This window comes from Micromys minutus (assembly GCF_963924665.1).
Source record: "Micromys minutus genome assembly, chromosome: 10".
Classification (NCBI taxonomy): Eukaryota; Metazoa; Chordata; class Mammalia; order Rodentia; family Muridae; genus Micromys; species Micromys minutus.
In genome coordinates, this window is record NC_137979.1 from 47121446 (window position 1) to 47147899 (window position 26454).

The 26454-nt window shown below is 49.7% G+C and overlaps 1 protein-coding gene across 1 annotated transcript; it reads left to right on the forward strand.

Annotated features, from left to right (window-relative positions):
* Positions 1-462: 462 nt before the first annotated feature.
* ODAD4 (outer dynein arm docking complex subunit 4) lies at positions 463-25382 on the forward strand (the record flags this gene model as incomplete). Its single annotated transcript, XM_080923145.1, has 12 exons — positions 463-576; positions 5330-5461; positions 5704-5854; positions 6600-6661; positions 6936-7101; positions 8750-8974; positions 9111-9318; positions 13605-13691; positions 16606-16802; positions 19515-19615; positions 22410-22494; positions 25038-25382. The coding sequence occupies 12 exons, from the start codon at positions 463-465 to the stop codon at positions 25355-25357; spliced, it is 1848 nt and encodes a 615-aa protein (XP_080779271.1). The 3' UTR covers positions 25358-25382.
* Between the last annotated feature and the right edge of the window lie 1072 nt (positions 25383-26454).

The following is a 26454-nucleotide window of genomic DNA, read 5'->3' on the forward strand; positions in this document are numbered from 1 at the left end:
AAGTGACAGGAGAGGTTGCTCAAGCCCTCTGACTCCAAGTCCAAAATTCTCTCTCCTTTATGATGGGACCTGGAGCGCTTACGCCTTAATCCTACTTGGAATTTTGCCTCCAATTCTCATTTTCTTGGCTTGCTTTGTCCGAAAGACTTTCCACGTGGCAACTGGGGGAGAAGCAACCTAGAGCAACAGCGTTCACTCTGGAGCGCCACCGCCCTGCAGCCGTCGGCCACGCGCTCAGCACTTGTCTGACCGGTGTGCGCAGTGTGGCGACGTGGGCGCATGAGCAGCACAATGGGCAGGCTCACCCGGGCTCCTAATATCGCCAAGGGAGGGGAGGAACCGGAAGTCGTGCTCTCTCTCTCTGGGTTGCTAAGAGACCGGGCTGCCACAAACCAAGCCGGTGATTCTCTAACCTCTTTTCCTTTCTGGATCCGCTTCAGAATCTCCAAAAGTCGGGTGATCATGTCCGATGGCGAAGCTGAAAGCTTGCGAAGCACCTTTCCCTCTTACGTGGCAGAGGGCGATAGGCTTTATCTGTGCGGGGAGTTCTCTAAGGCCATTCAAAGCTTTACCAATGTGAGTTGCGCCTTAACTTTTCGATGCTTTGCCTTCCTCTCCCCCCCCCCCCGTTTCCATCTCTTCCTCCTCCCCCTATTCTCTCCCTTCCTCTACCCCTCCTCTTCCCTCTTCTTTTTCCTCTTCTTTCCTCTCTCTCTCCTCCCGGCCTCCACTCCTCCAGGGTGGTCTCAAACTTACAACAGTCTTCTACCTCTACTTTCTGAGAGATGACTTCCGTTGTGTACCCTCATTCCCAACTTCCATTTTGGAAGGAAGTCGCCCTCCTCATGTACTCTGGAGGCCAACTCCCTATCTTGCAGTTGGCCTCTGGAGTGCTGGAACCCCACTCACTACCTGGACCCACCACCATTTTGTTGTTGATGAAAGATTTGTGTTTGTATGTATGTATACCACATGCATGCCGGGTACTTTTGAAAGCCAGAAGAGGGAACTGGATTCCTTGGAACTGGAGTTACAGGCAGTTATGTGGCACCAAGTAGGTGCTGGTATCCAGACCTGGGTCCTCTGCAAGAGTAATAAGTGCTGTTAACCAATGAACCATCCCTATAGATTCCCCCGCCCCCACTTCACTTAAAGAAACATATTTGTATGTGATGGGTGTTTTGCAGCACGCACCGCCTGCATACTTTGCCCTTAGAGTGCAGAATAGGACATTATATCTTCTAGAACTGGAGTTACTGAGGGGTGTGAGCTGCCATGTGGGTGCTGGAACTTGAACCTAAGTCCTCTGGAAGAGCAGCCAGTGCTCTTACCTGCTCTTACCTCCAGCCCCATCCCATTACTATTTTTTTTCATCACCAGCGCACTGAGGTCCATTTTGTGTCTAATGGTCCTGGTTCCGGTGATAAACCACTGTCACAGATAAGCTCTGGATTTTGTCATTTTCTCTGGTTTTTCACTAATGTCTGCCAGTTGGTGACATAAACAGTGACCAATCATACCTTTCTTTAAATGTTTCATGATTACCTTTCTCTTGATAAACTCAGTCTCCCATTACTAGCTACTGATTGCCTGAGAGGCTAAATGTAGAAGTCTGACAGGCACAGGCTTGCCTATCAGAAAGTGGTCGGTAAAGTTAATGTATTGTAATAACCTCATTGAAAATTACACCATTGCACCCTAAAGAGATTGGGAGTTGTTTTAGGATAAACTAGACTCACTGCTCTAAGTATGGGGCATGTCTGTCTGTGGGGGAGGGGGTTCTAATGTCACTTCATTTTATAGATGAGGAAGTAGATATAGAAGTTAGGCACCATGCCCAAGGTCACTGCAGTGGGTGGTGGAGGAAGGATCCTTTGAGCCAAGCATTCAGACTCCAGTTGCCTGAGGTGCCAGCCTCTATACTGCAAAGTGGTCTGATAACCTTTTCCTTTGCGGGGCTGGAGACAGCACTGGTTGGGTAGAGTGTTTGCCTAGTGTGCGTGAAGCCCCGGGTTGATCCTGCTTAAGACTTGAGTGTGTTTTCCTACACTTTCAGTTCCAGAAGCTGGCAGGTAGAAACAGGAGGAAGATTTAAGATCATCTATGGCTACTTAGCAGGTTCAGGGCCAGCATGGGATCCTGGAGATCCTGCCTCCAAAACAAAATAACCATTTTCTTTGCTAGAAACTGTATTTTTCCTTGTTGGTGCTGAGGCCACATGCTTGCCAATTTCTTCTACTGAGTAACATGAGGAGCCTACTGCCTACTTCCTTCTGTCTGTCTGTCTGCCTGTCTGTCTGCCTGACTTTCTTTCTTCCTTTCTCTTTTCTTTCTTTCTTTCTTTCTTTCTTTCTTTCTTTCTTTCTTTCTTTCTTAAGACAGGATTTCTCTGTATAGCCCTAGCCATCCTGGAATTTGCTCTGTAGACCAGTTTACCTCAAAACCAGGGATCTGCTTGCCTCTGCCTCTTTAGTGCACACCTGAGAACTGAAGGTGTGCACCACCACACCCAGCTCTACTCATTTCAAATGGCATAGCAGCAGGCCACCATGGTATTTGTAATACCAATAGTCAGGGTGCTGAGACAGGAGGATTTTGAGTTTGGGACCAGCCTGGGCTACATAGTGAATTCAAGACAAGCCTGGACTAAACTGGCAAAACTATTTCAAAAGAACCAAATTAAAGGAAACCCTTAAATGGAGTGTCAGCTCACTAACCAATCCCAAGACTTCCCTAGAGTTGAGCTTCTCTGCCGTTCCCCAGTCTGCCACCTCTTTCCCTAGTCACGGCCTCAAAAAGAAATGGTGGCCTGGTGGGCAGATGGAGTTAGGAGCCCTGCTGCTTCAAATTCCCCAGTCTCCTGAAGCTCCCTGGTCCTGGAGCAGCTGAGACAGAAAGTGAAGATGGCCCCAAGGGCAGGTTAGAGGCCCTCCCGTTCTAGGAAAGATAACAGCTGCTTCCTCTTCTTAGAAAAGAAGGAAGGAAGGTCTTAGAGAGAGCAGACACAATCTGTTGCCTAGGGGATACCTGTCTCACGCCTGCATTTCCTAGCACTGGTTTCTAGTACGTGACCACCTTCCCTTGGGGCAATGTCCTCTTCTGTCTTGGTTACCCCAGGACCAGGATAGACATTCACCACAACTCAGAAGGTGACAGGACATAGCTGAATGACTCTGTTGCTGCGGTAAAAATAAAAAGTGGTCACCTTTTATCCCAAGCTAGTGCCAGCACCAGTAGGACCACATGGCACTGCGGGGTATCTTTATCTCAGCGGCTCCATGCTGCCCCCAAATATTCGAAGACCCTGGCTTCCTTTGACCCAGGTGGTCCACTCCACCCACCCTGGCTGCTTTTGATCTGGGTGGTTCATGACCACTCCAGCGGGTTGTTTTCACTCCCTTTCCCTTGGCAGGTTGCATCCCAACTCCATGGCGGGTTTTAGCAGTTCTGCCATATACCCTCTTTTGAACTCAGTTAAGTTGCCACATCAAAGAACACACCAAAATACTCTGATTCACTTGATATGATATAATCTGCTCACCTAGATAAGTCAAATCATCCTGTACAATTCCATCCCTTTAAATATTCATAACAACCTCTATCCATATAGAGATTCGCTGAAACATCTATGTCTGCTTCCATGTTGCTCCTCCTTGAATCTCCAGGCTTCCCTTCTCTCCCGCCTTACCCAAACTTTGTCCCCACCCCACTCTCTACTGTCCAATCATGTATCACCTTGACATCAACCTATGAGACTCCTTTTATAGTCCTAGCACTTAGGGGAACTAAAGCAAGAAGATCCGGAGTGCAGGGGCAGCCTCAGCTATATAATAAGTTTGAGGCCATCATGGATTATGTGAGGCTCTGTCTCAAGAAATACAGACAGGGCTGGCAAAGATGGCTCAGGGGATAAAGGTACTTTTGGCCAATCCTGATGAGCCTGGTGAATTTGATGATACCCATATAGTGGGAGGAAACCAAGTGTTATAGGTTGTTCTCTGAACTCTACATGTACACACTGTTGCATGCATAGAACTACATGAATAAACACGTATACAATTTTAAAAAGAGAGAGAGAGAGGGCTGGAAAGATGGCTCAGTGGTTAAGAGCAGTGACTGCTCTTCCAGAGTTCAATTTCCAGCAACTACATGGTGGCTCACAACCACCTGTGATGGGATCTGATGCCCTCTTCTGGTGTGTCAGAAGATAGTGACAGTGTACCCATATACATGAAATAAATAAATAAATAGATAGATAGATAGATAGATAAAAGAGAGAGAGCGCGAGCGAGAGAGAGAGAGAGAGAGAGAGAGAGAGAGAGAAAAGAAAAAGAAAAAGAAGATGGCAGGACATGGGGGGGGGGTGAGAGACGTTCTCATCCTTCCACTAGGGCCTCCAAAATGGCTTGTTTCTTCCTCACATCTGTATCTTAGTTCCCCAAAATATTGATAATTCTCAGTTTACTACATATAAAGGAAGAGATGAAGAAGAAGGTGACTTAAGCCAGGTGTGTTAGCTTACATTTATAATCCTAACTACTCCAAAGATAGAAGAAATAAGAGGAGGGCTGGGTATGGGGATACAGTCCGTACTCCCAGCACCCACAAGGCAGAAAGAAGCAGGAGCTTGGCAGAGTACTTGAGACCAACCTGGTCTATCTACATAGCAAGCCCCAGGCAAGTCAAAGGTACAATTTGAAATTCTCTCTCCAAACCAAAACAAACAAGGACGAAATTCCAACAAACCAGAAAGACGGAGAGGGAAGGAGGGACAGAGAGCAAGAGAAGACTTGGGCTAGGTATAACTCAAAGGTAGGGAACTTGCTCCAATGTTCATAAAGCCCTGCCTTCTAATCCTTACACGCACACAAAGGCTAGGAGATGAGTAACCAGAGTTTTAGATGGGCCTAAAAAAATCTATTCTTCTTACATTAGCCTTTGACATTCACATTGCAAACGCATGCATCCAACCGAGGTTTACTGAACTTGGTACACAAACCATCTTGAAGTTGTACTGCAGGAATAAAGTGGAAGGATTTGGCGGAAAGTTGCCGATCCTCAACCCAGCCAATTCCTACATCTTAACCAGTGGCTTCCTCCGTAGCTGAGATAGAGCCTGCTCCGAGATCAGTCACATACAGAGAGAGATGTTCGTGTTCACTGAGCAAGTGGGTTGGGCTGTTTGCATCTGATGAGTCTCAGAGGCAGGAGCCCTCGTACTGACCTGGAGGGTCCCCTCGAAACTCAGTAGGTGCGGGCCACCCTTCCGAGTCGGGCTGCTGCCTTGCTCTTTCTGGCATCTGCCCATCAGAACACTTCCCTTTGGCAGGCTCTTCACCTTCAAAACGGAGATAAGAACTGCCTGGTTGCCCGCTCCAAGTGCTACCTGAAGATGGGAGACTTAGAGAAATCCTTAAAAGATGCTGAGGCCTCACTTCAGAATGACCCGACTTTCTGCAAGGTGACTGCCGGATGGGAGGGCTCAGTCTTGCTTTCCACATTTCCATTACAGCAGACTCTGGTTAGGGTTGTTGAAGAACCTGCTGGATCACTTGGTGTCTGATGCCCTTTCCTCTTCAGTGATTGCCTGCCTCCCTGCCTCTCATGCCAACCTTGACCTCCAACCCGGGACCCTCCCATTCTACTATACAAGTCCTTTAAGGTCTTGTCTCTCCATCTGGATTTGACTGTCTTTCATTCCAGGGGATCTTACAGAAGGCTGAGACGCTGTACACCATGGGAGACTTTGAGTTTGCCCTGGTGTTCTATCACCGAGGCTACAAACTGAGGCCTGATCGGGAATTCAAAGTTGGAATTCAGAAAGCCCAGGAAGCCATCAACAACTCAGTGGGAAGTGAGTGAGCAATGGGGCTTTGTCTTCATCCAGGGAGGGTCGAGGGTCGTGCTACCACTGGGGAGTCTCACACTTAGACTTGGCTGTTGCTGAGGTCACAGGTTAAATTCTGTCTGAGGAGTCACTTTCTAGCCATGCTAAGTGGACTGCTTTGAAGCTGTCCGTCCTGAAGTCATACATAGACTAGAGTTGGGTTTTTTTTTTTTTTTAAAAGATTTACTTATTTTATGTATGTGAGTACACTGTAGCTGTCTTCAGACACACCAGAAGAGGACACCAGATGGTTGTGAGCCACCATGTGGTTGCTGGGAATTGAACTCAGGACCTCTGGGAGAGCAGCCAGTGCTCTTAACTGGTGTGTTTTTGAGTCCAACCTTTATAAGGCTGGTTCCCCCCCTCACCATTCAAGACCAAGGATTGGATTAATCCATCATCTCCAGAGCAGAGGGAAGAGGGAGGAGAGTGAGAGCTTGCCCCTATGGATAGCAAAGTGTACAAATAGCATGTAACAGTGTCTTCTCATCTCTCTGGATTTGGAGATCTGGCTCCTGTGGCCTGGGGCTAGCGGAGGCCATCTAGTGTCTTACCAAACACCCTGTGCCATTCCTGTATTATGGTGGCTCGAGGCCAGCTTTGCCAAAGCCTCCGCCATCTCCTTGCCAAGGTCAGCCATTTCCACATAAAAGTGTGTGATCGGTCATGCCTGAGAGGCTGGCGCTGCTCAGTCCCGGCCTCTGCCCTGCAGGTCCTTCTTCAATTAAGCTGGAGAACAAAGGGGACCTCTCCTTCTTAAGCAAGCAAGCTGAGGTAAGGTGCCGGGTTCTGATGTCACTTGTACCTTCAAAACCCTACAAACACTTCACTGGGAACATTTCATTCACTCCTGCCCATTGTTGGCCGCCATGAGACGCCGCTGCCGCCGCCCCTCCAGAGGTATCTTGGGAATCCAACTGTACCGAACCAAGCATATTTCATGGTTCTCAGCCCACAGAGGGTCTTGTAGGAGCAGGACTTCAGAGTCTAAGACTCTCCATCCACTCTGCATACTGAGGCTCCCCCTGAATGTGCCTCCATTTTCCAGAGTAAGAAAGCCCAACAGAAGCATCTGCCTATGAAGCACCCCTTGTACAGCACCAAGCACGAAATCAAGCGGAAGGGCTCACTCAAGAGCGAAAAGACCGTCCGGCAGCTGCTCGGGGAGTTGTACGTGGACAAGGAGTATCTGGAGAAGCTTCTTCTGGATGAAGGTTTCAGACCCGTTGTTGCTGGCTGGGCTGGGGCAGTGGAAATCCTGTGTGGGAGCTTAAGGGACAGCCCATCTTGGAATGCAGCCAACCCAGACCGACAGAAAGGTTTTATAGCGTTCTCGCCCTACTGAGGTCACAAGAGGCTAGGCAATGCGCTTCTGTTCATATCTGAACCCAAGAAGTCACACCCAGGGTCCCCACTTTTTAGTATGTGGTCTCCTTTGTCAACCTTACATCACTGTGACAGAACACCTGAGATAATCACCTTGTAAGAAGGAAAGATGCTGGTCTGATCCAGGGACCTATACCTTTCATCCCACCAGAGGCAGAAAGGCAGGTGGGTCTCTGTGAGTTCAAGGCCAGCCTGGTCAAGGTAGCAAGTGCTAAGACAGCCAGGGCTAAATAGTGGGACCTCGTTTCAGAAAGAGAAGGAGAGGGAGAGGGAGAGATATTTTGGCTTAAAGTTTCATAGATTTCATAGGTATTCAGGTAACTCTTGTTTCAGGGCCTGTTGGTGAGGCAGAACATTGTAGTGGGGAGCACCCAGGAGAATAGAGGTGTCCAGGAAGTAACAAAAGAGGAAGGGGCAGAGATTCCTATCCCCCACCCCATTGGAAGGCATGCCCCAGACAGTGTAACTTCCCGCTTTCTAAAGGCTCTTCCACCATATTCCAGTAGAATACTGGCTAGGAACCAAGCCTTAACACGTGAGGCTGTTAAGGGAGGGACATTCCAGAGGCAAATCACAACCATTGCCGTAGTCTGGACACTGGGTAAAAGAACCTGAGGGCCAGGTGGTGGGATTTGAGCACATCGGTACGACATGTTCTGAAACATCATCTGGCCCATCCCTCACTTCATAGACATGGAAACAGAATTCACTGAATGTCCAAGGTGACAAGCAAGTCGGTGGTGGTCCAATACACTCTCTGTCACACTGTGCTGACAGACCTCTCCCACTCAGGCCTCCCACTAACCTGGCATGGGGGTAACTGGTAACCCTGAGCAGGGGGACACCCTGGAAACAAATGCCCCCTCTCTCCAGTATTGGTTTCCTAAGGTCAACGGCAGGGTTCTCTGCAGGGTTTTTGGCACACAACTTTACTGCTGGCACATCTCCTTGGTAACAAGCCTGAGGGCTTCCTGCTCTCCAGAGGGCCTGCCATGGAGGGCAGGAGTAACCCGAGCACTAAGCACTATCCCAAGTGACCTTGCGTCACAGCTATTGACCCTAAGCTCTGGCCACACAGCAGACAGGATGAAGGCACGCCCTTACTGCTCCCAGCATGCACCAGCTTACCTGGCACCTGGCTGCTTGATGATGGCTGGCAACGTGGACCAGGGTTTACATCCCGACTCTTTTCCCCCAAACCCTCACCCCGAGGATACAGCCTGGAAGGAGGAACCTTTGAGTACAGGCTTCTTGGAAAGTTATCCAAGTTACCCTTCTTGTCCCTCCTCTTGGTACAAAAAAAAGGCTTGTACCAAGAATGTCCCCCTGACTTTCCATTGCCACCCACATACTCCCCTTTTCCTCACTACCGGGACAACTACAGTCAGGGCTCCTCACAGGGCTCTACAGCAGGGGCTCCAACCACAGAAAGGGCGACTCCCCTACATGTGTGATCTGCTTGACGCCTGTCCACAGATCTCATCAAAGGCACCATCAAGAATGGCCTGACCGTGGAGGACCTCATCATGACTGGCATCAACTACCTGGACACCCGCAGCAACTTCTGGAGGCAACAGAAGCCCATCTATGCCAGGGAGCGAGACCGGAAGCTGATGCAAGAGAAGTGGCTGAGGGACCGGAAACGCAGCCCCTCACAGACAGCCCACTACATCCTCAAGAGCCTAGAGGACATTGACATGTGTGGGTAGTATTCTCGGGGGTGGGAGGGATGGGGAGAGGCAATAAGACAGCCTGAGCCGAGGCCTCTGCTGACCTGTGGGAGGAGTCAGCCCATCAACACGGAGGTGACCTTCGTGTCAATTCCTTCTCTCCTCAGTGTTGACCAGTGGCAGTGCTGAAGGGAGCCTTCAAAAAGCTGAGAAAGTTCTTAAGAAGGTTCTGGAATGGAACCAAGACGAGGTACCCAACAAGGATAAACTGGTCGGGAACTTGTACAGCTGCATCGGCAACGCCCAGATTGAGCTGGGGCAGATGGTGGCTGCCTTGCAGAGCCACAGAAAGGACCTGGAGATCGCCAAGGAACAGTGAGTGCCCTGCGGTAGCCAAGGTCCCCTAGGCCTCTGAGAGCCTTTGCCAGGGCTGCTCGTAGGTCGTTCCTACTTTCTGTCCCGCAGGGCAGGCCCAAGGGACAGTCAGTGGAAGTAGGTGTTGAATACTCAGGCGGAGGGTGGAATGCGAACCTAGGCTGGCAGCTTTCTTTTTTTCAGTCACACACAGAAGCATAATGGCTAAAAATTCCAGTGAGCTCCCAGTGGCCTGGCTCTTGGTGTTTGTCTGGTTTTTAATTTTTGTATCAGGACCTAGGCATACCAGATATTTTTGGTTATTGGGGACATAGCAATGTCCAGATATAGGTGGACAAACAAAAAACAAACAACAACAACAATAAAAAAGTGGTATAGCCGTTAAATTGCACTTTTGCTCTGGTTAAAAAAGCAAAATGTCCAGGTGAGGAAGCCTGAGCGTGGGTGTGGGTGCAGATGGCCCTGTGGGAAGGCCAAGGCTGGAGGGAGAAAGGGGCCAAGAGGAAGCTGGACAAAGTCAAGCAAAGCTAAATGAGCCATGTGGTGACCCAGAGGATAAGGTCTGGGGTTCGGTAGACCCAGCTGGGCTGGGCTGTAGGATCTTAGGCAAGTCACTTCACCACCCAGTCTCAGTGTTTCCACTCAGAAGAGTGTGCTAGGCTGTCCCTACCCTGGTGTGGAGCGGAGGATAGATGGAAAAAAAGGTACAGGCCCAGAACTTGAGACAACAGGGGTGGGAATGTAGCTCAGTGGGAGGGCAATTGCCGAGCATGTTCACAGCCCTGGGCTCAGTCAGCTACAGTTCACACATGCACACAGGCATAGCATACCATATACATTCACAGACACACACATCACACACACAGACAAGCCATACACACAGACACACACATACACCACACACACAGACAAGTCATACACACAGACATAAACATACACCACATACACTGACCTACCATCCACACATACATACAGACACCACACACATACACACAAATACCCCATACCATACAAAGGCACATACAAACATGCCATACACACACACACACACACACACACACACACACACACATACAACCATACAAAGGCACAGACAAACCACACACACAAACATGCCACACACTCACTCAGGCACACATACCACAAAAAGAGAGAAAGACATACCATACATACACAGGCACAGACACACAACACACACACACACACACACACACAAACATGCCATACACACTCAGACACACATACCACACACAGAGGAGAGACATACCATACACACAGATACACTGCACACATACACGAGAAAAACAGACTCAGGACTGTCCCTAGTATTCATCTAACAGTGATACCCAGTCTCCCTGAAATGAGCTGAGACTTCCTGACAGGGTTTCCATCACTTTCAGGGAACCCTGATTTTTAAATTTTATTATATATTTGTTCATTGTGTGTGTGTGTGTGTGTGTGTGTGTGTGTGTGTGTGCACGTGAATGCCAGAGCATTTGTGTGACCAGAGGAACAGTTGTGCAAATCATTTCTACCAAGTGAGTCCCAGGATCAAACTCAGGCCATGAGGTTTGGCGGCAAGCACCTTCAGCCACCGGACCGTCTCCTCAGCCCTGAGCATCCTGATTCTAAGTCCTTAGGAGGCCTTCTTGGCTACAGTGTCCCCTCACCCACAGTTCTAAACTCTTCTCAGGCTCCTGCCACCTTGGGTGGTGTTGTTCAGTCTTCAGTGGATCATTGGCACGCTCTTCATCTAACGCCTTCTCTACAGCGCCACCAAGTGGGGACGATGCTTCACCACACCAGCCCTTTGGGAAGATACTTCCTGTTCACACTCCACCACCCACTTTCACCCAGTGCCTCAGCCCTCAGCCACAGCTACTGCTTTCCCTGTCTGTCTGTCTGTCAGTCTGTCTCTCGTGCTCTCGCTGCTCCCACAGATCTTCAAAGCCACACTACCCTTTGCCAGCTCTCCTTCCCTGCTGACCAATACCAGGGAAATACCTGGTATCCATCATAAGATGGCTGCCAACACTCCCAGAAATGGTCTCTTCCCAAGACTCAAGGCTTCCCCAAGATAACAGGCCATGGCTTTCGGGCCATAACCCCCGGTTGCCTGCAGAGCCACTCACAGCCTTGTGAACACTGGCTCCAGTCCTCTTCTCACTTAGCCACCATACCTCCAATGCCATCCACCGCTGGGCAATTTCTCATATGTCTCCTAAGGCGTAAGGAGGGAGACCGAGTTATCAGCCATTAGAATGGAGCAAGCGGGTGGGATGGACCTAGAGTTGGAGACAGACCGGTCCTTGATTCCTAGGGCTGTCACTCATCTCCTTGGTTTCCTCACCTGTACTGAAGGCCTAATAACACCACCTGGCAGGGGTCATGGGGGTTAAATAAACATGCAAGTTTTGAGTGTCTTAGTCACAGCACTTGGGAGGCAAAGGTAGGTGGATCCCTGTGAGTTCTAGGCCAGTCAGAACTATATAGTCAGACTCACTCTCAAAAAGAAAAAATTAAGTATAGATAGCTCCTTGAATACAGCTGTCTCCCGTAGATCGTTTTACTCCTCTCACAGGTCCCAGCCCTATTGTTTAACAGACTCCAAGGCCCTTCTCTTTGGTCCTCCTCCATCCTCTTCCATCTCCTCCATCCATCCACCATCCATCCTCCTCTGTCCATCCTCCAACCTCCTCCTTCTTCCTCCACCTCTATCCTCCTCCATTTTCCTCCATCCATCCTCCACCCCCTCCATCCTTCCTCCATCCCCCTCCATCCATCCTCCATCCATCCATCCATCCTCCATCCATCCTCCTCCATCCTCCTCCATCCTCCTCCATCCATCCTCCACCCCCCCATCCTTCCTCCATCCTCCTCCATCCATCCTCCTCCATCCCCCTCCATCCATCCTCCATTTATCCATCCATCCTCCATCCATCCTCCTCCATCCTCCTCCATCCTCCTCCATCCATCCTTCATCCTCTTCCATCCCCCTCCATCCATCCTCCTCCATCCCCCTCCATCCATCCTCCATTTATCCATCCATCCTCCATCCATCCTCCTCCATCCTCCTCCATCCTCCTCCATCCTCCTCCACCCATCCTCCATCCTTCATCTCCCTCCATCCTCCTCCATCCTCCTCCATCCATCCTCCATCATCCTCCATCCTCCTCCATCCATCCTCCATCTCCTTTATCCTCCTCCATCCATCCTTCATCCCCCTCCATCCTCCTCCATCCATTCTCCATCCTCCTCCATTCTCCTCCATCCTCCTTCATCCTTCTCTATCCTCCTCCTTTTCTGTTGCTAGCCTGCCTGTGTTTTCTTGACCCCTTTCTAGTTATTTATTTACTCTGTTCAGTTCACTGATATAATTATTCTATTTTGTGGAATGAAGCCTTGTCAGATTCTTGAAGCAAAAATAAAGCTAATTCTAATCTTTGAGCTAAGTTTTAATTGTTCCCTTTGACAGTGAGAGGTAGGGTTTTTTTTTTTTTTTTTTTTTTTTTTTTTTTTTTTTTTTTTTTTTTGAGTACATATGTGTGTCTGTGGTTATATATGTACACGTGAGTGTGAGAGTGTGAGAGTGTATGGAAGGCAATGGAGCATCCGCCTGTAGCACTCTGCTTATTCCTTTGAGATGATGTCTGTTCCTAAACTGGGGTCTACTTTCCTACTTTTCTTGGCTAAGCATTCTCCCCCTGCCTCCCCCCTTGTGTGTGTGTGAGTGTGTGTGTGTCTGCACCATGCTTAGATGCAAGCATGCACATATGTCCATGCGTGGCTCCTATGTTCTTTCTGTATCTTCAAAGCCAGCAGCATAGGCCCACATAGATACATTTTCCCCTCTGTTGCTGGGGAAAGCTCAGGGTATCGTGTATGCTAAGCAAACACTGCATGACTGAACTACACTCCCAGCCCCCTGACTTTTTCACTTCATATGACATAAACTCCTTTTCCCACCTACCAATTACCATTGTTAAGTCATCCCTAATAGGTTGTTTCTAAAATAAGAAACACTTTAATCGATGTTCTTGTTGCATTATCTTGAGGTAAAGTCTAGAAGGAAACTTGTTGGAGCAAAGGGACATCTTTGTAAGCTATCAATCCTGGAAGGATCCTGATGATGTCCCTCTCTGGCTAAGGGCACTGATGACCCTTGAGACACCGCCTTGTCAGCCTGGACATCTTCTTGGAACTCTGAACTCCTGGGTCTACTGTTTGCCTTTTTCACCTTAACATCTGATTTCAACTTAATGGCTGTTTTTGCTGCTTCTCTACAGTGACCTTGCAGATGCAAAATCGAGAGCTCTTGACAACATTGGCAGAGTTTTTGCCAGAGTTGGAAAATTCCAGCAAGCCATTGACACGTAAGTAACACAGACTGCCCCTTCCCCACCCTGGGACTGGGAATTTCTTATCTCACACCAGGATTCCAGTCTGGGGGCATAAAGCCAGACAAAGAGGCATAAGTAAATGAACTGAACTTAGAACCAGGTATGGTGGGATCATGCAAATAACCCTAGTTATTGAGGGGGCTGAGGTAAGAGCATTGTCAGAGCTCCAGAGCAAAAACCTATCAGAGAAGAGAGGAGGAAGAGCAGCAGAAGGAAGGAAGGAAGGGAGGAAGGAAGGAAGGAAGGGAGGGAGGAAGGAAGGAAGGGAGGAAGGAAGGAAGGATGGATGGGGAAGGGGAAGGGAAGGGGAAAGAACCATGTTTGTGTTTACAAAAAGATAAAGAAGAGATTATCCCAGGTTTCGGCACCAAAGTTAGGAAAAAGATAAAGAGAGTAGGGGGGTATGTTCTATGGAGGTGTGGTGTGGGGGGAGGGGTTGCCTCTGGTGGACCCATGTTGGGCATTCCTTCCCCTTGAGGGACCAGCCACATGGAGGTATAGAATAGAATGGAGTTTATTCAGGGGATGGGGAGGGAAGTTAAGAGGGTAGAAGTGGCAGAGAGAGAGAGAGAGAGAGAGAGAGAGAGAAGAGTAGAGAAGTGGAGGCAGGCCATGAGCATGTGGAGAGAGATGGGGGAAGGGAAAGGGGATACGAGCAAGAGGACAAGAACAAGAGAACAAGAGCGAGAGAGTGAGGAGGGGGACAAGTAGCCCCTTTTATAGTGCCATCTAACTGTGGGCGGAGTTTATAGAATCCTAACAGACCAGATGACCTAGGTTCTTGGCTCTGCCGGGTGACCATTGAAGCTCTAGTCTTTGGCCTGTTCTTTGGTGCTGGATATCCTCCCCAAGGCCTGGCATATGACACCAGTGCTCTCCCAGCGTGTTACCTTGTCAACTTTAACAAGTTCTTTTTATCCACCACCACCGAGCCGCCTCACTTTAAAGCTTTTTTTTTTTTTTTTTTTTTTTTTTTTTTTACCTTCTCAAATTGTCTTAGGCATATAAGTGTTTTCCTTGCATGCTTACCTGTGCACATGTGCCTAGAAGGGCCCGAAGAGGCCATCAGATTACCTGGGTCTAGGAACAGATGTGAGCTGACATGTGGGTACTGGGAATTAAAGCTGGGTTATCTAGAAGAGCAGACAGTGCTCTTAACCTCTGAGCCACCGCTCCAGCCCCTGACTAATCACTCTTAAGCTCTGGATCTTCTTATTTGAATAAGTCAGTGGAAGGAAACCAACATTTTCTCAGCATTTCCAATCCATCAGAAGCACCCAGAATTCTTCCCAGGCTTGAGAATTACAAGGCCTTGGGCCGATGACCTTGTTCAGAGGATAATGAGCCACCATGTATAACTCTTCAGGTTTGATCCCTGGACCCCACATGGTGGAACGGAAGAACCAGCTTTTGAAAGGTGTCCTCTTGGCTCCACATCAAGCCATGACATCTGCAAGTGTGCACACACACACACACACACACACACACACACACACATATGACAAAATAAATAAAATTAAAATAAGAAATAATTACTTGGTTTTACTCCTGGAAATCTAATTCTAAGGTGAAGGGTCAGGATTCAAGAATTCAAGAACTTATTTCTCTCTCTCTTTCTCTCTTTCTTTTCCTTTCTTTTTCTTTTTCTCTTTCTTTTGTTCTTTCTTTCTTTCTTTCTTTGAGACAGGGTTTCTCTGTGTAGCCCTGGCTGTACTGGGACTCACTCTGTAGACTAGATTGGCTTTGAATTCTCAGAGATCCACCTGCCTCTGCCTCCTAAGCACTGGGATCAAAGGCGTACACCAGCACTGCCCAACTAAGAACTCGCTTTTTGAAAATATTTATTATTATTGTGTGTGTATCAGATGTATGATGTGAGAATGGGGAGCAGGCGTATGTGTCCCACTAACTACTTGCCATGGCCAGAGAAGAACCTTGGGGAGTCAGATCTCCCCTTCTATACTTACATTGGTTCTAGGTTAAGACTCAGGTCACCAGGCTTGATTGGCATGCTCCTTCCCCAAGGAGCTGTCTCACCAGCCTGAAACTCATTTCTAGGTGACTCTTAGTTTAGAGCTGATGGACCAAGCTTTGTGACTTCCTTAGTGGCTCCTCCATGACTCTGTGTGACTGTGTAGGGTTTAGGGGAACTGTATCTCAACTCCCCAGATGGTCCATTGGAGGTCTAACTCTGAGGTTGATTATCTGTTCAGTGGGGTGGGTGGGCACAGCTCTAGGGAGCCTCAGAGACAGTGCAGACCCGGAGAGACAGCTTCCTTGGGTGTAGCCACCCTTTCTGGAGAGACACTGTCCTTCAGGCCTCTGACACTAGTTCACCAAGCATCCTTCCAGGTCACGTGATATGGTGTCCTGATACCCTTGGCGTCTTCGTGCTGGAATGTGGTTCCTCCTGGTCGTTCAGTCCACACTTGAACTCACACTTGCCTCAACCTCCCTGGTGTTTGGAATTACAGGTCTGTGGCAAGTGAGCCTAACCTGGTAATTCTGGAAAGGTATTTTCGTGTCATTTCAGTTGCTTTTGTTATTTTCTTACTGTTTGGGTTTTTGCGGTGCTAGAATTAGCCTAGGGTCTCATGCACACATACTAGGCAGTTACTCTACCACTGAGCAATCCCACCAGCCCCCAGGTGCCAGTCTCAAACATTCTTTTCAGTGGCCGTGCCAAATTTGATTCCACAGATGTCCCCCAAAAAATAGCTCTGGCAGTTTGGCAATGTGCTGGTACTTACTAATTCCGCTCTGGACCGAACAGGAAGAAGAATGTGTTTTCTTCTGCTCCCATGGGAAGCCTGCGTCTGGCGGTGGCTGAGCGCGGGGCAGGGAGGGAGCTGACCCGGTTCCTGACCTGGTTCTTCTTTATCCCCAGGTGGGAAGAGAAGATCCCTCTAGCCAAAACCACCCTGGAGAAGACCTGGCTCTTCCATGAGATTGGCCGCTGTTACTTGGAGCTGGACCAGGCATGGCAGGCCCAGAGTTATGGCGAAAAGTCTCAGCAGTACGCCGAGGAGGAAGGAGACCTCGAGTGGCAGTTGAATGCCAGTGTTCTGGTGGCACAGGCCCAAGGTAGGGGCACAGAGACTCCCTTCCTACCTGTTCCGCCCGGCGCCAGGCCTGTGGATGACAGCGTACCCCATCTCTGCACTTCCGTTCCTATCATAATTTTAAGAATGAGGACAAGCAACTCATTTTTTTGTTCGTTTGTTTGCTTGCTTTTTAAATATTTATATTTTTTATATTTATATTTTTTATATATGAGTACACTGTCACTGTCTTCAGACACACCAGAAGAGGGCATCAGATCCCATTAAAGATGGTTGTGAGCCACCATGTGGTTGCTGGGATTTGAACTTAGGACCTCTGGAAGAGCAGTCAGTGCTCTTAACCTCTGAGGCATCATCTCTCCAGCCAGCTTGCTTTGTTTTAATGAATGAATGAATGAATGAATGAAGTTAGCTAGTAGGTTAGTTTTGTTTCTTGAGACAGAGTTCCTCTGTGGTGCCTAGTTGTCCTGAAACTCACTCTGGAGACCAAGCTGGCCTCGAACTCACAGATCCTTCAGCCTCTGGCTCCCTAGTGCTGGGATTAAAGGCGTGCACCAACCACCTCCAAGCTTTGTTTTAATTTTTAAATAATATTTTTATTATTTCTTTGAGGATTTCACAGAATATATTTTACCTCTCCTCCTCCAGTTCCTCACAGATCCACCACCAGTCCCCTCCCCACCAAACCCTGTGTTATCTTTTCTTTTAACCCACTAAGTCCAATTTGTGCTGCCCAACTACTCTCAGGTGTGGGGCCTGCCTTAGAGCATGAGCAACCTTCCAGGGGCTCACACCGTTAAAAAGAACTGACTTCCCATCTCCCGACAGCTCTCAGGTGCCAGTAGCTCCTCAGCTAGGGGCAGGAATTTGTTCCATCACTCCCCTTCCACGTTGGGATTTTGTGTGGCTTGGACTTGCCCAAGTCTTACGCAAGCTGTCCCAACAGCTGCGTGTTTATATCACAGCTACCCCGTTGTGTTTAGAAAACACTGTTTTCTTGAAGTCATCCATCTGGCCCTTAACAATCTTCCTGCTCCCTCCTCTGTGAAGATCCCTGAGACTTGGGATGTTACAGACATCCCACTTGGGCTGAGCATTCTGCTGGCCGTTAATCTCTGCATGTTGACGAGTTCTGGGTCTCTGCGTCAACTGCCATTTGCTGCAAGAGGAAGCTTCTCAGCGTAGAGTTCAAAGGTGTGTGTGCCAAGTTGCTAGGAGTCAGTTGGATGCTGGATTTATTCAGCCAAATAATAGTAGTGGGCTCTTGGCCCCATAAACAGTGGTAGCTATGGATTCCATCTTGTACCCTTAATCACCTACCCCCTACTCCCCACCCTCAAAAGAAGGTTGGCTATTTCCATGGCTTTCCTGCCACCATTGCAGCCGTGGGTATATCCTGCCAGGCCGGCCATTATTTTTTTGCCTCTGGGATTTAGAACTGGTGCTTGTTTGTTTCCCTCTGGTGGTGTGCACCTCTGCCAAGCCAGGCTCCAAAGGGAGCTCTTTGTAAGGGCACAGATCTTTCACTCTGTCACCCAGCGAATTGGTCCAGGCTCAGCTCCAGCACCCGCAGGCCGGGTGAGCTCCGCAGAGCCACTTGCTCTCCGTCCCATCAAGAGAAGGGGAATGGAATGGAGGTTCCAGCATCTGTCCATGGCACATGCCCATCTCCCCACGTTTCCCTGCTCTCCAGTGTGATGATCATCATCATTATCATCATATGTGTGTTCGTGGGTGTGCACATGCATGTGCCTATGCACACATATGCAGAGACCAGAGGAAGATACACGCAGACTTCCTCTCAGGATCTTTCGATTTCAGCTAGGTTGGCTGGTGAATGAACTCCTGGCATCTACCCGTACCGGGATCCCAGTGTTGCAGCCACGGGCTTCAACTCTGGCTTTAATACCAGTACTGAGGATTTGAACTCATGTCCTCATGCTTGCACAGGAAGTGCTTTTGCCCAAGGAGCCATTCTTTATCTTGTTATTTTGTCTTTTTTGTTGCTGGCTTTCCCCCTCCCTACCCCCACCGAGACAGGGTTTCTCTGTGTAGCCCTGGCTGTCCTGGGACTCACTTTGTAGACCAGGCTGGCCTCGAGCTCAGAGAGATCCACCTGCCTCATTGGGATTAAAGGCATGTGTCACTATCGCCTAGCTCTCCCCATTTTGTTTTGTTGGTATTTAAAAAAAAAAGAAAAGAAAAGAAAGAAAGAAAGAAAAGGAAACAGAGTCTGGGGTTGGTCTTGAACTTGACACATAGCCAACAAGGACCTTCCACTTCCCCTGTCTGTGCCTCCCAAGTGCTGGAGTTACGGTGCATCTCCACTCGCAGCCTCTGCAGTGCTTGGAGTCAAATCCAGGGCTCACGGCCCCAACGCTACTCTACACAGTGTTTTCCGAAAACCTAAAACCTACCTAAATGTATGGATTGCCTCTCCAGACACCACTTCCAGATGGGGTTCTAGTCCCCATCCCGAAGATACATGTCGCGTGTGCGCCGTTCCTATCCTAAGATCTCTCCCCTCACTGAGGGGCCTGGGAGCTACAGTGCTGCTCCCTGTGTTCCAGCCCTTGGTGCTTCAAAGACCCGGCAACATGGCCCAAAGATGGGGCCGGGCCCATCTGCTGGTCCCGGTGGACACAGAATTCTAATGGGTACCGGCTGACCAGGGGCTTCGTCAAGCTGTACAAAGTGTCCGAGTTTGTTCTCTGCCTTCTCCCCCCACCTCCAGTGAAGCTGAGAGACTTCGAGTCAGCGGTGAACAACTTTGAGAAGGCCCTGGAGAGAGCCAAGGTGGTCCACAACAATGAGGCACAGCAGGCCATCATCAATGTGAGCATCTGTCGGGCTGGGCTGGGGAGGGGTGCGGTGGGTGGCTGGGCCCTCAGCCTCCTTATCCTCCCCCTCCCCCAATTATTACCCGCCTGTCACAGGACACATGCTGGCAGGCTTTGACTTCTGCCACTGCTGGCCATCTGTACAGCAGCAGATCTGAGTAGTGGTTTTATTTGAAACTAGCAAAGAAACAAAACTTTTACTAAACATTCACCTCTTCAATGCAATATGCACTCTTGACACTTCCTAGTGTCTTATGTATGTATGATTTATTAATATATTAATTAATTATCTATGAGGGCCTCTTTCCACTGCCCAGGCTGACCTCAACCTCCTGGACTCAAACGGCCTTGAGACTAGAAGACTCTAGGTGTAGGCCATTACACTACATACAGCTTTCTGTTTTCCTTTGTTTAATGCTGATTGACCTTTCCTCTTCTTTCTTTTGCTGTTTTCTGTGTGTGTGTGTGTGTGTGTGTGTGTGTGTGTTGTTCATGTGCTCATAGACATGTACATGTGGAGGATTGAGGTTGACGCTGGGAATCATCCCTGATGTCCCCTTCACCCTAATCACCCAGGCGAGGTCTCTCCAGCAAACCCGGAGCACGCTGTCGTGCTCAGTCTGGCCTCACTAGCTAATAGTGTCCCTCACTAGGATCCCCTGTGTTTGCCTGTTGAGACTGGAATTATAGGAGGGTACCACATCCACCTAGAATCCCAGGTTCTAGAATCCAAACTAGTTCCCGGATCGTGCAGCAAGTGTGTATGACCTCGGCACATCTCCCCATAGACCACTTTTAGGACTCGCAGTTTGAAACTGCTACCCCTCCAGGGCCAGCTAGAAGCATCCAGACGCTCTTTCTCTTGCTTCTACCCTGGTCTCTGGGAGAAGGCTCTGTGGGGCTAGGAAGGCCTTTGGTAACCTTCCTGTGAGGCTCTCCAGCCTTCGTCTGCCCAGGTCCCCATTTCAGCTCCAGCCAAAGCTAGCCTTCTACCTTTTCCCTAACAGACTGTCTGTGCCCATGAACAAGTGCTTTGATCTCTGTCTAGAATTTTCTAAGTCTTCCTGGGATTGCCTCCTGCAGGAAGCTCTCAGTCAACTCCTGGGTATTAGCTTAGGGATCCTTTGGGGGGGGGACCTTCCTTGACCCCTCAGTTTGCAATCACCCAGCCCCACCCAGGAGGCAGCTACTGGCCTACTTTAAGACCGCAGAGTTCAGTTCCTTAGTCATCAGCCATATTTCAAGTGCAGGGCAGCCACACATGGCGTGGCTGGCGCGACAACCTCATGGTTGTCATGGTGCTGATCTAGAATAGTCCCACTATTGCAGACATTCCTGCTGGGCAGTGCTGGCCTAGCCTAGAAGTGCTAGGGGCAGAGTCCAGAAGTTGAATGGGGTGAAGCCAGGAGGTGCTTCAGGCTTGTCTAGCCCACCCCAGTCTCCTCCCAAAGATACCGCTCCAGGTGGGTGTAGGACCTCAGCCAAGTCCGATGGTGTCCACTTCAGGGGTCCCCACCCATCTACCTCTTCCTGCCCACCAGATTCCTCAGCCACTTCCCACAGCGAAATTCTGGAGGCCCACAGGTCCAAGCACCCCCACCCCCAGTCACCAGCTGCTAGAGTGGGTTTCGATGGGGGCACACCTTCTCTCTGAAGCAGGCCAGAGCACAGGACACAACAATGACATGGTCTAAGGAGCCAGACTGAAGCTACCTACATATAGGAGCTTAAGCAAGGAACAGGCCACCTTGACAGTGACATCCTGAGGATGCACCCAATAGGAGATAGGCCTCAGGCGGAGCCTTGGAGGACAAACACTCAGGATTGGTCGGGTGGAGCAAGGGCACAGGGTGGGGTTCAGGGTGCTAGAAGGACAGGCGAAGCCAGAAAAGAGACCTTTTGGGAGGAACATTTGTGGCGTGTTTGGAGAGAGTGTAGGAAGGCCAATACTTTCATATTGCAGTAGAAAAATCCCTCTCAAGAGACCCCAGTGAGCGTCCCTGCTGCTTTGGAATTTCTCAGGGTAGCTTAGGTCTGCCAGTATTGCTGCCCAGTTCTTATTGAGGGACAGCCCCTGTGACACACAACCCCAGAATGTCCGCCTTCACACCAGCCTGTTACGTGCTCCACAAGTCTCACTTATGGCCTCTCAGACTTGATCTTCTCCCACATGACCACCCACAGAAAGCACAAGGATTCACTGAGCCTAGTTAGTGTAAGGTAACCGAGACCATTCCTGGCTGGCTGTGATCCTGGCCCCATAAGAAGCTTGGTGTCTGCAGGAAAACCAAGACAAAAGCATAAGCCCTTGTTTGTGACCAACACTGTAAAGGGACAAAGGAGATTCAGAGTGACAGGCCAGGTCTCCTGAGAGGCAGGACTGGGTGCTAGCCAAGAGGCAGGGCTGAGGTTACCCTGAAAACTGGACAGTGACTTCATTGATTGGTCCTCAGTGGTTTCTTGTGGAACAGGTCTGAGACCCCCCCCCCCTTACCCACCTGCACTGCCATCTCCAGACATAAAACCTGACAGGGCAGGCCCTAGAACCATGCTCCCCACCAGGCATGCAGATACACACCTCCCAAAGCTGTTCAGTGCCAGCCTCTGAGACGACTATGACAAAGGTAGAGGCTCTTCAAGACCCCACAAAAAGCAGGGCGTGGGGGTATGCTTGTAATCCCAGCACTTAGAAAGTGGAGGAAGGAATCTGAGGCCAGGCAGGGATAGAGAATAAGACCCTGTCTCAAGAAGGGGGGGGGGGAGTTCACCAGCTCCTCTGCCTTCCCTAGGCCTTAGACGACGCCAATAAGGGTATCATCGAAGAACTTAAGAAAACGAACTACAGGGAGATACTCCGGGAAAAGGCAGAGAAACGTGAGTCTCTGCACCTTCCGTCCCTCCCCCACCTTCCTCTACCAGGTGCCCAGCCTTACTCACACCAGTCACTCCCAAGGCCAGGTTGGCATTGTCCTCTGAGTGTGCTCACATAGTTGCCAACAGCAGCTGACTCTCTTCCGGGAAAGGATTCGGTTCACCTTGGCCTGGCTTTGCCCCCAGCCCAGCTGCCCTGTGAACCTCAGACAGGGCCCACAGCCCACAGGACCATTCCCAGCAGGACACAGCAAGTGCAGACGCTGGCAGAACGAGAGGGCCACACCCTGGGTGACCACTGCCAGTTAGGTACCGAGTAAAACACTGGTCCCTCTCACAGTCCTGGGTCAGAGGCTGAGTGAGACTAGTGATCACCAGGTCACATACTAGGGAGGGGTGGGTGCCACCTAGCCATTCTCCGAGCTGGGCTGTCATCTGCTGTTGCACATCTGGAACCTTTTGCACGGCTTAGCAGCGGCACTCTAGACCTCCAGGGAGCAAAGGGGTCTTCGGCCCCTCAGGCTCTGCTCACCCACAGGGAAGGTCTGAGGGAAAGAGTCAAATTCTTCTTCTGTTTGAGAACTGGTTTGAGAAGACTTTAGCAGTTGGTGCCCTGCTGCCAGGCATTCTGGGAGTGTGGTAGGCACTACCGCCCTCTTACTGGGAACACTGTCAAAGAGGGGTTTAGAAATCCACAGAGGGGCTGCAGAAATGACTCAGTGGTTAAGAGCACTAACTGTTCTTCTAAAGGTCCTCAGTTCAATTCCCAGCAACCACATGGTGGCTCACAACCATCTGTAATGGGATGAAGTGCCCTCTTCTGGTGTGTCTGAAAACAGCAACAGTGTACTCATAACAAAAAAATAAATAAATACACACACACACACATACACACACACACACACACGTGCACACGCATGTGCACATATATTCACAGAGGTTTTCAGTTTGGCCATCTAGCTTTAGACCCTGGGCCTCAACCATGATTCCACAATAATTTTGGTAACAAACAATCCTCGCCTCGCTCTGTAAGAAAGACCCTGACCTCTCAGCCATGATGCAGTGCGTGGGTGGTGGGGGTCCAGGAGGACAGAGTCCAGTGTGGATTATTAGCTAAGCCCCCCCACCAAGATTCAGTGGCAAGTCCCTCCTAGTCCCCACAGCTCCCACAGTGGCCAGATGACGGTTTTCCCTTATTGTACTTGTGTATGTGTGGATACACATGTATACCATGTATGTAGAAAACAGAGTCTTGTCCGGCTAGTCATATTTGCTCCAGGGATCACCTGCTTCAACCTCCTGGGAGCTGGGAGTACAGGCCTCCACAACTGCCCAGGTTTTTGTTTTTCTGTTTTGGTTTGTTTTTGTTGTGAGGTAGTGTCTCGTGTATCCCAGGATGGCCTCAGATTTACTCTGTAGTTGGGAATGGTCATCAACTCCTGATCCTCCCCTAGCCTTTACCCGACCCCCACCCACATTCTGAGTTTACAGGTGTGTGCCTCAACTCTCAGGGCTTAGGACTGGGGGCGAGGAGGGGGGTCACCCATCGTGCAATCTCTCCAGTGCCTGCTGCGTGGTAGCTGATTCCTTCCAAGAGAGGCCAGGCCTCTGTTTGTAGATTGCATGGAGCAGTTAAAAAGCCACTGGAGCGATGGATGGGGAGGAGGGCTAGAGGGGAGGGGGTGGGCAGGGAAGCAGCTTCCCCTCCTCTGGGCCGGGTCACAGGCCACAGGCCACACAGGCCACAGGCAGAGCAAAGACATCCTGCCTTCTTGTGGGGACACTTGCCTCTCTGAACAGTAGAGGGCGCTGTTGTTTATCTTTTTACCTCGGGATGGCCGAGACCCTGTTAATCCACTGCTGCTGACTTCCCCATGAGCAGCTTCCAGGAAGAGCATGAAGGATTCCCAGGAGGTGATGGTGACTTTCCTGCAATTATCTGCTCACATGTTTAAAAAAGAACTCAACACTGACTGCTCCCCAGGGACCAATACAAAGGTGGCAGGATGGGGGGGGTCATTGGAAAAGAGACCCCACGTCACTTCTCAACACCTATGCCATTTTTGTCAAGGATGTCTTTTGCATCACAGCGGTGAAGGCGAGAGGCTATGGAAGGTTCTGATACAGTGAGATGTATCAGAGCAGGAGCCTGTGGCAGTGGCTGCCCACATGGTACAGACCAAAGAATAAGCACCCATGTCCTTTCTTGTAGGGAAAGGAAGTGTTTTTTTTTTTTTTTTTTTTTGGGTCAGGCGGTCTAGGGTTCAAATCCTGGTTTGGGTCTTTCTAGGAGGGAGATCGTGGTGAGATCTCCTTTGCTCCAGTCTCGGGTCCCCTGGCAACTGCATGGTAACCAAGCAGTATGATACAGGTAGCATCTCACCCAGTGCCAGAACTCAGCTTCTTCAGGACCGAGCGGTGACCAGGTCTCTCCCTTGGAAAGTGTGTGACATGTGGTACCACGTGACCAAGGCCACCCTTGGGTCTTTGCTCTGAGAAGCACAGGCCCAGTGTTTCATCCTGAACCACCCTGTTCTGTTTTTCAGAGGACGTGAGTTTACAGATGGATTTGCAGGGAGTGTTGGAGAAGGAAACGAGGCGGGGCCAAGATGAGCCCGAGAAGGTGATGAAGCAGTGGGAGAAGGAACTGGAGAGCGAGAGAGAGGCCACAGAGGACGATGAGGGGTCACGGCAGAGGCTGAGGGCAGAGGATCCTGACAGAAGCAGCTCGGGAGGACTCAGTAAAAAACAGTTGGGAGACAGTCAGTCGTCAAGCCAAGCGTTAAGGAGAGAGTCCAGGGAAATCTACAGAAGGATCTCGGACGACTCCGACCACGCACCCTCAGATGATGTCAGCCACAAATAAGAGAAGAAACCAGCAGAAGCAGCCAGCGGGGGAGGTGGAAAGGCTGAAGAGAATGGAAGAAGGGGACGAAACAAAAGCCTGAGCTGCTGAACAATCGAGGATGGAGACGGGCTTAGTAGGCATGAGGTTTAAGCGGACAGTGTTCCCAGGTGAGACGTTTGAATAGGAAAAACGGGGAGACTGACTCCTACAGACCACCCCATGTGCCCATTTCCCCATTAAATACGAGACTTTAATGTTTACAGCTCTTGAGTGAGTCACTGCACCGCCTTCCACCCCTCGTTTCTCAGTAGGGACCGATGGAAGAGATGAGCAGGGTAGGTGGAGAAGCAGGTGAGCTCCAGGGAGCACAGGATGCTGAAAGAGCAGAAGTGTTTCTGCTTGCTTCTCCGCCATTGACTCGGTTTCCCCAGGATGTACTGCGAAGAGGGCACAAGGGTGGGGCTATACAGAAACCACAGCTCAGCTGACATTAGCCTGTAGGCCTTCAGAATAGAATGGAGTAAAAGCTGGGCCAACAGGCAGACTGTCTGGGAGAGGAGCCTTAGGCTGCCCTGGGAATATTAGTTTCTAGAACAGCACAGAAATCTCAGTGAGAAGGCTGCAGTTTCCCAGAGTTGGTGTGTAAACATCTGGCCTCAAAAGGATCAAGCCTGGGCTGGAGAGCTGGCTCAGCAGTTAACAGTTGTCCTGAGTTCAATTCCCAGCAACCAGATGGTAGCTCACAACCGTCTGTAATGGGATCTGATGCCCTCTTCTGGTGTGTCTGAAGATAACAACAGTGTACATAAAATGGATAAATAAATCTTTTTTTTTTTTTTAAAGATAAAAATAAAAGCCATCTATTAAGCCAGGCAGTGGTGATGCATACCTTTAGTCCCAGGATTCGGGAGGCAGGGGCAGGTGGATTTCTGTGAGTCTGAGGCTAAGCCTGGTCTACACAGTGAGTTCCAGGACAGCCGGAGCTGGACAGAGATTCTGTCTCAAACAAAAGAAATAAAAAATACATTTTCATTTATTTTTGTGTGCATTTATGTGTATTTATATGGGCCTACACACATGATATGCCCGTGGCAGTCAGAGTAGAAGCTGAGGGA